Below are 13,097 nucleotides of genomic sequence, written 5' to 3'. Positions count from 1 at the left end.
GTTTGATAAACTTATTATTGCGAATTCGGAATATTTATTTGAATATTTATTTTGTTTATTTTGTAAAAATTAAGTTTATTATTTATTGTAATATAATACGTGATTAATGTTTCAGGGAAATTCCAATAGCCTCGCGAGTATAAACATCACAGCGGGATACGTCGGCTTACGTTCCTATATGCCTCTCATTACCGGCGTATATTTAATCATCAACACTTATTCCGCGCCTGTCCTGGCTTATTTCCTGCTCATTTACCGTCGACAGTCAAGCGAGACACATTGGTAAGTCGCTTTGCGAATTCTAAAATTCTCTTTCAATTAGTTATCGAAATGTTACGAATGAATGGGTTTATATTTACAGCACGGATATCATTGCGCGTACGAGCAATATTTGCATCGCGTGGAGATTACTAACAATGACCATCTACATGATTATCGTCATTGGCCAGCGTCATCATCTCTTCATATGGTCGGTGTTTTCACCGAAATTATTGTATGAAGCGACATATTCCGCAATGATATGCTGTAGCGTGCTATTGGCATTGATTGTTATTACACTGCAAACTGTAATAATTCCTAGTCACATATCATACAAGAATTAAACCAGCAGAAATCAAATATACACATTTGTGTCTTTTTGATAAACAAATAAATAAAAATTTATATTTTACACAATTAAATAAAATGTGTTATTTAATATATTATTTAACACACACACACACACTCACACATACACACTATATTATTGCAATATATTTTATTTTCGCCTTAAAAAAAATCTACTTTATTTTGGAAAACTAAATCTAGGACTAATAAAGTATTAATCAGACCAGAATAATTAATGAATATATTATGTTAATGGAAATTTAAATATCGTTTAGAAACAAACATCCTTGATTTATCGAAATTATATATTCTTTACTCTTAATTTTTTCTTAAATTCTCATTGATCTTTCAACACTTTGACACACTTTTTGCAAAATAATATTATATGCAATTTAGTGCGAAAAGATGAATGAGAGACAAAATATAACATGTATGAGAAATCAATGTGGATCAATGATGAGGGAATGCAAGAAGAAAAATTAAATTTATGTAGAGATTTAGTTGATTAATAATAAATAACATTTTGCTAAGAGTACAGAAGTTTGAATGTATTTCTGTTTAAAAAACAAAATCTCGACAGATACATCGTATTTTATCACTTGTGGTAGTCGACAAAAGTTTGTACGATTAAAATATTTGATTATTTCACAATCAAAGAACCTCGTATCAGCGAGACTTTCACTTAAAATTCGAATTTCTTGATAGGACTTGCAGTCACACTCTCTCGCCGAGTATATTTAATTTGGTAAAATTTCCTAATCACAAATAAATAGAATCTCTAAACACAAATAAATTACTATCATAATAGGAACACTTATGTACAAGTTAGTCTACATAGCATTAAGATCATCAAATACAAGATGCCTCAGATACTCTCGCGTTGCTACGGATTTTGAAAAAATCTCTGAAATAAATCTTTTAGTAATTATTTTAATATTTTTCGTTACATAAATTATAAAATCGTTTTTTTAAACGATTATTTAGGGAAAAACGAAATTCAGGGATTAATGATACCTATGTATGGAGATCTAAAATTATAATAGAATCACGAGAAAAGTCATACACTCCAATGATTATTACGGCTTATGTAAAGAAACTCGGCGTCATAGAAATTACTTTATCAAGCAATCTTACAAAATGTAATAGAAACTCTATTCCGCGATGTATATTCGCGTGAAAGAAATTCTGCACTGCTTGTTTAAGCTCATAATTGATAACTCCGCCTGTGTTTGACGTCACATCATAAATTATAAATATGCACGTCGTTTTAGAAAAATACCAATGCTCTATTCCTATCTATCGTTTTTATATTTCACATTTGATAAGTATATGAATCTCTCTGTCAAAACCGTTCTAAATCCTTAGAGCTTGCAACAACTGAAGTATAACATCTGTATAATATTTGTAATTATTCCTATATATTAATAGCTCTGCAGCAAATATCTCTTCAAGATGACTTGAACAGGCTAGTAAGAAACAATTACAGATGAAAGTGCTTATAATTCCTGTACAAATACTTTAAATATATGTGACGCTGAAATTCTATAAATCATAATATATATTTATAACATTTTTAAGAGAAGATAGGAATTATATTTTTATCTGCGGTTGATCCATAAACAGTCTGTTCAAACTATGGTAATAATTAAATTATAATACACTTAATATTATACCCGTATTTCTTTTTTTAAACACATTTGTGTTGAAGACAAACGATGCCGCAAACTGAACTAAAATGGCGAATTCATTCCCAACTTTGTGCCAAATTCTAGACGTGCTCTTTTCTGGTATCTCACATTGACTCTGAAATAAGGCAGAAACATTAATTTAACGAATCGAATTGTACTTTTCTTTTGTGAACAATTAAAAGCATTTAGAGAGGATAAAGCTTACTTGATCTCTTGCCACTTGATTAACTCGTTAATTGCGAATGTCAGTGGAATAGAGAGTAAAAAAAACAATGGTATGTATATTGAAAAATTCTCGATCTTTTTGCCTTCTTCTCGCCAAAATCTGCGGAACACTACGCCGGAGAACGCCGCTTGTACACATAATCTGTAATAATAATGCAACGATCAATTGTATCTTGTCTCTCTTAAAATAAAACATTATTAATTTTACCACTATTCACAGAATTGGAAAGTATTAAATAATAAATTAACGTATCATGTTAGAATTTAAAAATTGTATATAGTTAAAAATGTAAAGGTGATTTCGGCCTTAAAAAATCTGTTAAAAGAAAAAATTAAGAAAAGCTTAAAAACAAAAATTGTACCGACTCCTTAAATTTTGTGTAATGATAATGAGTTACTTTTATAAAGTAACTTTCCTAATCCTTTCCATTAGAATCTTTTACTTACACAATAAGCACACTGAGAAACCAAGTGCAATTATTCATAGGATTTTTCCTCCATATAGAGTATTCCCTATGCACAAAGCTGACAGATATCGTAACTGAAAGAGAAAAAATTAATATTAATGAACAAGCTTTTATGATGTATTTTGAATATACACATTAATTTTTAATGGATATATTATTATTATTAATACACATAATTTTTTTCTGAAATTCTGTTTCAAATAAGATCATTAATATAAGTTTTCTCTTAAAAAAGGATTTAAAAAATTTGAAATGTATGTGGAAGCAAGACAAAGTGAATTTATAACTAATAATAATTTTAATTAACGAAAATTGAGAGAAAGCTGCGTGATTTTGTTTTCAACTTCATTTCACAAATAGATAACTTTTTAAACAAAATCTAATAGATCAATAATATATTGTATTAATATCATATTGGGAAATAATTACCAAAGTGCAGGACTATGAGGGTCAGGGCGAAATGTTGCACGACAAGGATGACGATGGGTTTGTTGCCCCAGCCGTTCCAAATCTGGTCCCGCGGATCCGGATATATATACAGGCACTTGGAATTCTGCGGCATATAGATGGGGCAGAGGGACAGAAAGGAGATACACTGCGACAGGATCACCGTGATTATCGTCGGTAGAAACTTGCTGCCATAGCACCATAACACGAATAGCGTGATCTATTTATAATATATTCAGATTAATTTTTTTTTTCTTTCTACAAATGCTGTTCGGATTAGCTGCAGATAAATAAGCAGTTTAAGAACCTTTTAAATAAATTGCATTAGGGAATGAGAGCGACATTCTTTTTTTTTTTAAATAGATTTAGTTTAAACCGTCCGAGTTTCGGAGAAAACATCGAAGTAATTCTTATACTATGTATTCACCGTCCTCTCTCACCTCTCCATTGACTATGCACTGATTTTTCCCGGTAGCGCGTTGCATTATCGTCGGATCTATCGGCGTGGCGATCATGGACGTCGATAGCACGGGGATGATCAAACAGCACAGCCAGAGTATCTGATCGATGGAGAACAATGGCGGCAGTAGCAAGAAAGCCGATAATGTTTGCGTGAAGGCAAGTGTAACCGAGCAGCATAGCCAGAATTGCATGCAATTCCATAGATTCTTCATGTAATGACGAGCCTGTATATGTAGGAAAAGATGAAGATATAAATATTGTTTGTATATGGTATATGTCGAGTATAACGTTGTACCTCCATAATGAGATGGAAAATCGCTACGGGATCCTCTCGCTTTACGCTCAATGAGCACGCAACGGAGTTGAGCGCCCTACTAAGGTCGACGGGAGAAGTTCCTTGGTCTTCTGTGGTGGACACCAGTACGGGCACTTTTTGACATACCTGAGGATACAACGGCTCCACCGCCATTCTGCGCGATGGATTTACAAAGCTTTTATACAACTAGCGGACGAATAGGCGAGATTAAGAATCGCGTTCAGAATCTTAGTTCCATTGAAAATCTTATTAGACCGTAGATCACAAGGGGAGTAAAATTACCCGGCATCAGCCTGCATGAAGATCGGCATGTTCTCGGCGTTGGCGGATGAACCGAGCACGCATACCACCTCGCCGTAATCTTGCATAATGTGCAGCATCTCGCGGGTCACCGTGGTGTTGCAGTCGGTGAATAGAGACACGAGCAGCGGCACGTTATCGATTAGTTCTATATGTGGACGTATCTTGTCTATGCCTCTCGGTAGTTTCGCCTATGCAGGGTCAGTTTTACGACATATTATATATAATATCTAGTTATAGTTAATGATTATACAGTTTAATCTGAAAAGGGAGATTCGCTTACCCTGTTGGACAAATCAAAATTGACCGGCGCGCTTTGTTCGGTGCTATCGGTGAGGCAGCTCAAGGACCTCCAGGCCTCCTGACCCGAGCCCAAATCGACGCTCTGCACCAGAACACTATCCTCACTTCTCATCGTATCCTGTTCCCTGAAGTACAGAATTCGCTCGAGAGTTAAATTCTATCATTCGCACATTTTTAGATATCGTTTCTTACCTGTGGCTCATAGCGCTCTTGGCCTGCGAAGTCCCTGTGTTGTTCCATTCTGTGGTCTCATCGTCGAACTTCACTGTCGTGAAGTCTGTATTAATGGCACTCGGTGCCGACATACTCATCGCTCGGCTGTTGTTCAGGTTGGTGCTAAAACGAAAGGCATTCTTTCTTAATGAATACGTCCTCGACTTCTCTAAATACTTAAATCGTAATCGATAGAAACACATCAATGCCGATTGCCAGAAGCCAAGAGAGTGCGTTAAGTTGTCTCAAATTTGGTAAAGCTTTCAAAGTAATAAATTGTCGAAAATTTTTCTATCATGCTGCGCTTTTTTTGCAATTAATAGAATGCATAAGGAAATTTTTTTATTATACTTCTTCATGTTATTTCCTTCGATCAAATTTTTTTCATTTTCTAAATAACAATATAAAGAAATCTTAAACCACTTCTCTGGTTAAAACTTTCGAAATCAGTTTCTACAAGTTTTTATTAAGGTAACTTATGCATTCTAGGATTAAAATCGTCCTGTTAATATCTTTCTTTTTTTTCTTTGAAAAGCAAAATGAAAGTTCGATTTTATAATATAATAAATAGTATTAATCTCTACATGTAATCGGTGTAACGTACCGAGGTAAGACACGATTAAGCAAGTGGCTGGCCTCGTCCATGCAGGAGTAATTAGGCTGATGAGATTGGGCCGTGGGTGAAGGAGTGGGTGAGGACATGGCTGCCGCCTGGCTCACCCACCAACCCACTGGACTCTCGGACCTGATATTGTCATGTGTGTGTGTGTTAGTTACAATCAAGTATATGAGCGCGCGTGTATCTCTTCTTCTCGTATGAGTGTCGTGTATTCGCGTGATCAAATGCCGGACATCGACTCGCAATCTCATTATCGCTCCAACTTTGTTCAAAAATATAATTATTTAGCAGAAATGATACGGATATAAATAGAGATATATTTATAATTTATTTTAAATATATATTATTTACGATAATATAAGAGCAAAATTATTAGAGAGAGAATTTTTAAAAATATTCCCATACTCCCAACAAAATTTTATGAGAATTGCCTAAGGATTTCCTAGGTAGAAAAGAAATCCCTGAGAATTCCAGGTTTTTTCAGGGAGCAAACACCCTGGTATAAAGCATTTTTAGTTACATATGTGAAACTTGCAATTCGACGCCCCAAATAAAAAATGAAATATTAGTATCACATATCAAGTATTAGAGCACTGCAGCCAAACAATTGTGTGTGTGGCATTATCTGAGATTATATGTAGGATGTCTCGGAGAATTCGGAGAAAAAAATTTTTCTTTCTTTTCCTTCATCATAAAATTCGATTTTAAACTAAATTCAATTCTCGATCATCGAGTCTTTAAGAATCTTAGAAACCTTTGATTTTTGAAACAATTAATTTATTTTCCGGATCTACTTGAATTTTCGAACATACTAAATCGATTTCAAATAATATTATTCTCTTTGAGACTTCCTGCACAATAACGACATGTAAACATGCAAATCGAGATTAACAGTGAAAAGGTAAAAAAGACGTATAGACAAACATATACGACGGGGGCATATGCGGATATCTCTCCAGCCATTGCTGTCTCCTGCAATATACACGTATACATTTTACATTCAAGCTCGTGGCAGTTTGTTCTCTCTAACAAGAAATAGAAAATTATTAATCGTTAATATGCGTGCAGCCATTTTGTATGATTGCATGTCCAATCCTACAATTAATCCTTTCGGTCGGAAATACTTTCTTTCTAAATCGTCTTTCTTCTCTAATCTTTCTTCTTTCGAATATTTTCCTTTTTAAATTTTCTTTTTAGCAAAAATCTTTTAGCGCTACGAAATCAAAAGAATCAAAACTGTCGGATTAGAGGGATCGACGATCGAACGAAAGTCACGGATATGCCCCATGAGAAGTTCGAGAGACATCAAAAGAGAAATGTTATGTTTTAACATATGATACCTGGCTCCCTCGCTAAGCAACGAAATATGGCAATTCCAGCCGCTCTCCAGACCCATTTTTTCTGAGAAAACGCGCGAGCGCAACTCGTTCTCCTTACTGAAATGGACGAATCTTATGCACGCCCTGTCCAATTGTTCAATCAGTTGCACCTGTACTTGCATTAAAAAAGATATAAATATATAAATTATATATATAAGTTATTTAACATACATATAATATTATATATATATATATATATATATATATACAGGATGTCCCAAAGCATCCTTGACAACGCTCGTGAGCAGGTAGAGCACAGTAAACTGAACAGAAAAGTCTTGTACCATTTTTTTCTATAACACTTAATAAAGGAGTTATTATTGAGTAAAGTCTGGTCAATCAGCGCCGACTTTTAGCCGGACGCACGTCAGTGAGCCGCCCGTTTATTAGTGTGTGTCGCCATAGCGACGGAGCACTCACGCATACTACCAGGCGCGCGGCTAAAGATCGACATTGATTGGCCAAACTTTATTCAATAATAATTCCTTTATTAAGCATTATAGAAAAAAATGTTACAGGACTTTTCTGTTCAGTTTACTGTGCTCTATTTGTTCACGAGTGTTGTCAAGGGTGCTTTGGGACACCCTGTATATATAAAAGTCGATTATATCATACCATGTCCGTTTGTGCTTGATATTGCATGGTGACCATGCCGATGAAGACCTGATTGCATTGAACATCGAAGCAGCCTTCAACGTCGCTCACATCGTCATCCTTATTTTCGTTGCACAACAAAGAATCTAAAGAAAAGCAAAGAACACTTTTTAAATGAAATATTTGCGAAACAAAAATTTATTTTGTTCAAAGAATTTTAATATAAAAAATAAAATAAATAAATTATATATATATATAAATTAAAGACTATACACATAAAAAAATTGAATAACAAAAACAGAAGATTATTTTTCCCTCGCTTTACTTTCGCTATTCTTCATCTTGCAATTATTAAAATCTTTTTTTCGTTATTCAATATTTAAAAAAAGAAGTATCAGATTAATGACTGCATCAACCTGTCGAATGAAACTGCCCAATTATTCCTCGTACTCTGGGATCGAGAACATTTCTAAAGTCCCACGGCAGAGGGGTCGGGCTTCTATGGGGTGTGTACAAATGTTTACTGTCTGCGGGAAGTTCCATATATATTTCGGACATCTTATCCCTGATGGCGCGTGTTAATGGTCGATAAGCGAACGCGGTGCAATACGAGGTCAAGCTCGTTCTCTGATAGAAGTCCTGCACTTTCTTCCTGCGATGACGAAAAAAATCGTCAGAGCGTGAAGTTTAATCCAAGACGTTTCTAAAACGTTCGACCAAGCATTACGAGCGTAATTGGCTAAACATCTTAGAAACTGTTTTGCACAAGTACGAGCAAAGAAACCGAGAGATTGGATAACCGTACCTGTCCGATGAGGAAAGAGGACAGAGATCGTGACCGTCCCAATATTCGATGCACGAGTCCAGAATTATGTCGGCAGTTCCTTGCGTTAATAATTGCAGACCACCGCCGCTACGTTCCTTCACAACCACGGCGACCATGTGAGGGAACGGAAACTTCAACTTTGTTGCGATGCTCAGCGAACGCGCGAATTTTATATCCCGTCTGACCATTTCTGGTTGCTGTCAACGAAACATTTAATTAGCTCTGTTCAAATTCTGTCTGCTTTTATAATTTATAATAAATATCTATGGTTCAAGTAATTTATTATTTTTTATGAAAATAAATCTTAAAAAAAACAGCTCTAAAAAAAAATTAATGTTAAATAATTCAATTCTAAATGTGCAATTGACATGCATGATGTTTTGTTTCTATTGATATGGTCAGTAAATGTATTTAAATGGATGTGCTCTCCAAAATTTTAACAAGGGTTGATCTTATTATACAATGTTCGCAAAATTAGGCATTATAATCATGAATAATACTTGCCACATGTCTGAATGTGCATAGTTGTTGCTCTAATTGAAAAATTTTCTGCGCTTGATCTTGGAAGCCGATTTGCATCGCCAGTTCACACAGACATCTGTTAATACAAACTATTTCAAACTTGCAATTATATTGAAATTTAAACGAGAAAAAAAATCGCAAGCAAAATATATACTGTTTGAATTATCTTTAAGAAACTGAAAAATAATAAATAATAAAAATGTGTACCGTCTATTCGTAACTGGGACCAGATTTTCGTTGTACAGAGCCTCGCAGGTTACATGGCAACAGAACTGCATGTAATGCTCCTGCGTATCCATGTTGCACGTGTTGAGAAGAATTGCCAGGCCGAGTGGCTTCAACGAGTTGAGATGCTGTCGCCACGAATGATCATCAAATTGCAGCCGGAATGGCAGAGCATGATCATGCGTGAGATCTAACACCTCAGCGACGGAGTGTGACATATCTGTGAAATGTCGAAACTATCATTATCGCTAAATGTCACGTTTTCTTCGCTATTCCGGTTCTTTTTTACCGTGTTGTACATAAGATGTTCTATTGGAGTTCATCTTCGTTTCTTCGGACTCCTGGGTTTTATCCGCTGTTTTGTCCATGCTGCCAGTACTGTAAAATAATAAGACTATAATCTGGTCGACGCGATTTTACTGCTCAATTTCATGCAATTTAAGTTACGTTAAATTCCTTTATCTCTTGAAGAAATATCAAATTCTTGAATTTCTAGATACTCGGATTCTTATATCCCGCAATTGGAGGATTACAAAGTGACTACCTCGAGCTTGGTGACAAAGTATTATTCGCGTTACGTAGGAAAAATACTTTCTCCGCTGTGGGATTAGGCCATGAGAGAAGTCCCTTCTTGTCCACGCAACACAATGCCTACAAAAATATGCAAAATATTATTCGACAGTGGTTTACTTTTGATACTCAGTTGTTGATACTTGATATTTGATATAGTATTTATAATGAATTCGTGCTACAATACTTACAGTCACAGAACCTAAAACGTGCAAGATACTCGCAGATCGCGACATCATGTGCTCTTTGCCGAAAAGAATGTCGAAAAAGTATTTCTTAAGTTCAAGCCAGTTGTACACTACATCCGGATGACTGGGACTATTGATATCCGCGTCTTCGAAAGGATCTATAAACTGAATATTAAAAAATCTATATACATAATATATAATATATATATATATATATATATATATATATATATATATAATGTATTGCATAAAAAATTTAAAGTTGTAAAATTTTTATGACTTTTATTTTGTTCCATTTGATGCAAGATAAAATAATAATTTCGTATGTTTATGATATAATATATTACTATTATTATATCTATCACTATATAATTATATATCACATTTTATTTTATTATATATCACAGACATGCAATATATTATTTTATATTGTAAATATAATAACCCAAAAATCATTTTATTAAAAATCCCGGAAAATTAAAATACTTTTAAGTTTATGCACATCTGCAAATATTCATACCAACCTGAAGTTTTTTCGCTGATAGATAGAGCTTGAACAATGCCTTAAAACGAGCCATGCCAAAGCAATTGAGGAATATCCAGCAGGAGGGGAACACCAATGGCAACAACGGAAGACTCACGGCGATCGGTTGCAACAGGAACATCTCGCTCCAGTGGCCAATACCAAAATAGTCCGCCAAATACAGATAACGGAGCAGATTGATTACGAGAATAACAATGAGGAGTATTGGATAAGCCAGATGTTCGATACAGCAAATCATTAGTAAATGACGCTTGCGATTATGATAGGTGACTGGCCGATGCAACGCTTGATCCAGCGCCATTCGCAGATTCACCAGGTACGGCGTCTCCTGAAGCTTGTAAATCTTGTTCTTCAGAGGCACGCGAGCCTGCGGCGTAGAGAAGATCTCGTTGGCGCTGTGTACCGGTGGGCTGTAGGTTTCTCTAGTGTGTAAAACCGGCATTTCTGGATCCTGAAAATTCGATCAGTGCAAAAGATTAAATCTCTTGAAAAGAGCTCTTGTAATTAACTATTCTATCAAATGACTTCTTTATGACTTTGATTAAATTTAAAGTGGCTTAAATATAATACGCTGGACTTAAAATTACGTACGTCATATGGCACGCAATATCCAGGTGCTTGTTGGCCTGGTTTCATCACGATTATGTCACCAGCCACCAATAACGCCCATGGCAAGTTGACTATTTCACCATCACGATACGTCCATTGCAGAGTTAGGCAAGGGGACTGTGGACTGCATAGATGCGGATAGTTTTCAGACTTCCATCTGCACGTAGAACGTGCGACTGCAATTTTAAGCATGCATTTCTATTCAATATATGTGTGTCACTATGTTAGAAAAATTGTAATATATAGATCGTTCTATAAAATTACTCGCAATCTTAATTTTGAGTGCTAAATTAACGAGAATATAATCGATTATGTGACAAATAAAATCATATTCTTAATTTAATGTAGCTTTTAATAAAATATTAAATCTCGAAATCTATATATAAGAGTAATGCAGAAAATTGAAAACTTGCAACACAAACTACGCTTTCTTTTTTGGATATTTTTGTTATAAAAAAAATCGACTCTAAAACAGCTAGAGAAATTAAAGTAACAGACTGCGTACTATTCTATGGGATAAATTTAATACATTTTAAAATTACATACCGTTAAGTTGGTCAAGAAGAATTTTCACTCTATGAGGGATCTCTTCGTGTCGTAATTTGTTATCCAACATCACTAAAATAAAATTCAATACTACTAAACAACAGACTATCAGTCCTTCGTATGGCAGTGTAGAATACCTGCAACGGCACACTCATTTATGGAATACGAGTGTCAGATACTATTACTCGAGCTATTATCTGATAAGCAAACACAACGGATGAGAAGTAGCCAAGATCTTGCATAAATTTATGTTTGTAAAGTCAACGTACCGTGTTTCATTGAGCGTAAAGAACGCAACTATGAGAATAACGGCGTTAATCAACAGCGCAATCGCAGAGGTCCAACAGAGAGTTGTGTATTGGCTACGATGGTGTAAAGTATCCTTCAGCCAACCTTTGTACTTCCTAAATTGAAAAGAATTATCATAATATGAATGCAAGCGTTGTATAAATATGTATTTATACTCGAAATGACCACAATTGCTGTACAAGATACTACTTGTTTCTTCTGTAATCCTCTTCGTACTCCTGCAAAACACGTCCAACGTCGCGATGCAGTGTATCCAAAGCTATCGTGGTGGTCAAACCTAAAACTTTCTTAGACTTAGCTTCGGCATTTCCATCCTTCTTAGTATCTTTGCCACTTAATCGGTCCTTCTCCATTTTATTCCTATAAAATGAAAATAAATCAAAAGGTTAATTCACAAACCGTTGAATCAGTAAAGACGACAAATTAGAAATTTCAATAATACAATCGCTAATAATATCGCGAAAAATGATAGACAAGTTGAAAAACACATTCGAGAGAGCGTCGAGAAGCCAATGAGGATTATAACTTTATTAATATTTCTTGAGAGAGAATCGCTGTTTGATATGCAAGAGAGCTTCTTCCAAGTAATAAATGTTTAAAATAACCCGCTCTTAGATTTTCATAAAAATACACTTAATCGATGTTTTTCTGCATAAAAATAAAGATAGTAAAACTCGTCGCTCGATAGTGTAAAAATAATTAAAGCGAAAATAAAATAAGCGTTAAAGATGTCACTTGTGAAGGTTAGAAAATCTGTCATAAATCATACCGATAAAATTCTGGCGATATGAGCATGCGCAGCAATGAAAAAGTACACGAAATTTGAATAAAAATTGATACTTCCACACGTTTGTTATTTGTTCATTAAATTCGTGCAAAATAAAGTTTGCATCGCTTGCTGATTTTAATATGCTACGAGATCTATAATTATATAATTTCACTTGGGTTTATAACTTCCTTCCCACGCAAAACGATATCCAAATGTAACGAGGTCTATACTGTACAATTCTATGTTACTGTGCTTTCCCTCGATTCGCCTTTATCTCGGGCGCGCATCATACATATACACATTCACACAAACACTCGTACCATCTTTGCTCCATCGTACGTTCGTGCCCTCGTGCTTACTCGGAGCTCGG

General features: G+C 35.0%; 2 protein-coding genes across 10 annotated transcripts in view; one reads left to right on the top strand and one right to left on the bottom strand.

The window, feature by feature from the left end:
* The window catches only part of Pig-g (phosphatidylinositol glycan anchor biosynthesis class G), a 7,432-nt gene extending 6,604 nt beyond the window's left edge, over positions 1-828 (top strand). For all 3 annotated transcript variants that reach the window (XM_070316476.1, XM_070316475.1, XM_070316474.1), the window contains exons 12-13: positions 116-282; positions 362-828. In XM_070316476.1, the coding sequence (XP_070172577.1) occupies positions 116-282; positions 362-602 (408 nt within the window). In that variant the 3' untranslated portion in view covers positions 603-828. The remainder of the gene's footprint in view (positions 1-115; positions 283-361) is intronic.
* L(2)k05819 (transmembrane protein 94-like protein l(2)k05819) overlaps positions 1-13,097 on the bottom strand; it is a 15,236-nt gene extending 2,139 nt beyond the window's left edge. Inside the window, exons 1-25 of one of the 7 annotated variants that reach the window (XM_070316468.1) lie at positions 13,048-13,097; positions 12,148-12,318; positions 11,919-12,053; positions 11,650-11,786; positions 11,086-11,279; positions 10,475-10,945; positions 9,954-10,115; positions 9,737-9,843; positions 9,482-9,570; positions 9,175-9,412; positions 8,950-9,043; positions 8,425-8,642; positions 8,036-8,271; positions 7,641-7,765; positions 6,987-7,135; positions 5,632-5,772; positions 5,007-5,150; positions 4,795-4,939; positions 4,494-4,702; positions 4,191-4,365; positions 3,874-4,119; positions 3,416-3,653; positions 2,967-3,060; positions 2,500-2,661; positions 1,670-2,409 (exon numbers count right to left, since the gene is read on the bottom strand). In XM_070316468.1, coding sequence (XP_070172569.1) covers positions 2,337-2,409; positions 2,500-2,661; positions 2,967-3,060; positions 3,416-3,653; positions 3,874-4,119; positions 4,191-4,365; positions 4,494-4,702; positions 4,795-4,939; positions 5,007-5,150; positions 5,632-5,772; positions 6,987-7,135; positions 7,641-7,765; positions 8,036-8,271; positions 8,425-8,642; positions 8,950-9,043; positions 9,175-9,412; positions 9,482-9,570; positions 9,737-9,843; positions 9,954-10,115; positions 10,475-10,945; positions 11,086-11,279; positions 11,650-11,786; positions 11,919-12,053; positions 12,148-12,318; positions 13,048-13,061 — 4,167 coding nt within the window. In that variant the 5' untranslated portion in view covers positions 13,062-13,097 and the 3' untranslated portion in view covers positions 1,670-2,336. Of the gene's footprint in view, positions 1-1,123; positions 2,410-2,499; positions 2,662-2,966; positions 3,061-3,415; positions 3,654-3,873; positions 4,120-4,190; positions 4,366-4,493; positions 4,703-4,794; positions 4,940-5,006; positions 5,151-5,631; positions 5,773-6,986; positions 7,136-7,640; positions 7,766-8,035; positions 8,272-8,424; positions 8,643-8,949; positions 9,044-9,174; positions 9,413-9,481; positions 9,571-9,736; positions 9,844-9,953; positions 10,116-10,474; positions 10,946-11,085; positions 11,280-11,649; positions 11,847-11,918; positions 12,054-12,137; positions 12,319-12,484; positions 12,533-12,563; positions 12,681-12,727; positions 12,792-13,047 lie in introns of those variants that run through there. The other 6 variants (XM_070316466.1, XM_070316471.1, XM_070316470.1 and 3 more) reach the window with 6 other exon arrangements.

This window comes from Polyergus mexicanus, unplaced genomic scaffold, assembly GCF_030449975.1.
Source record: "Polyergus mexicanus isolate NDT 795.1 unplaced genomic scaffold, iyPolMexi1.0 SCAF_3, whole genome shotgun sequence".
NCBI lineage: Eukaryota > Metazoa > Arthropoda > Insecta > Hymenoptera > Formicidae > Polyergus > Polyergus mexicanus.
Note: the sequence above shows the minus strand (reverse complement) of the source record. Positions and strands in the feature narration are given on the sequence as shown.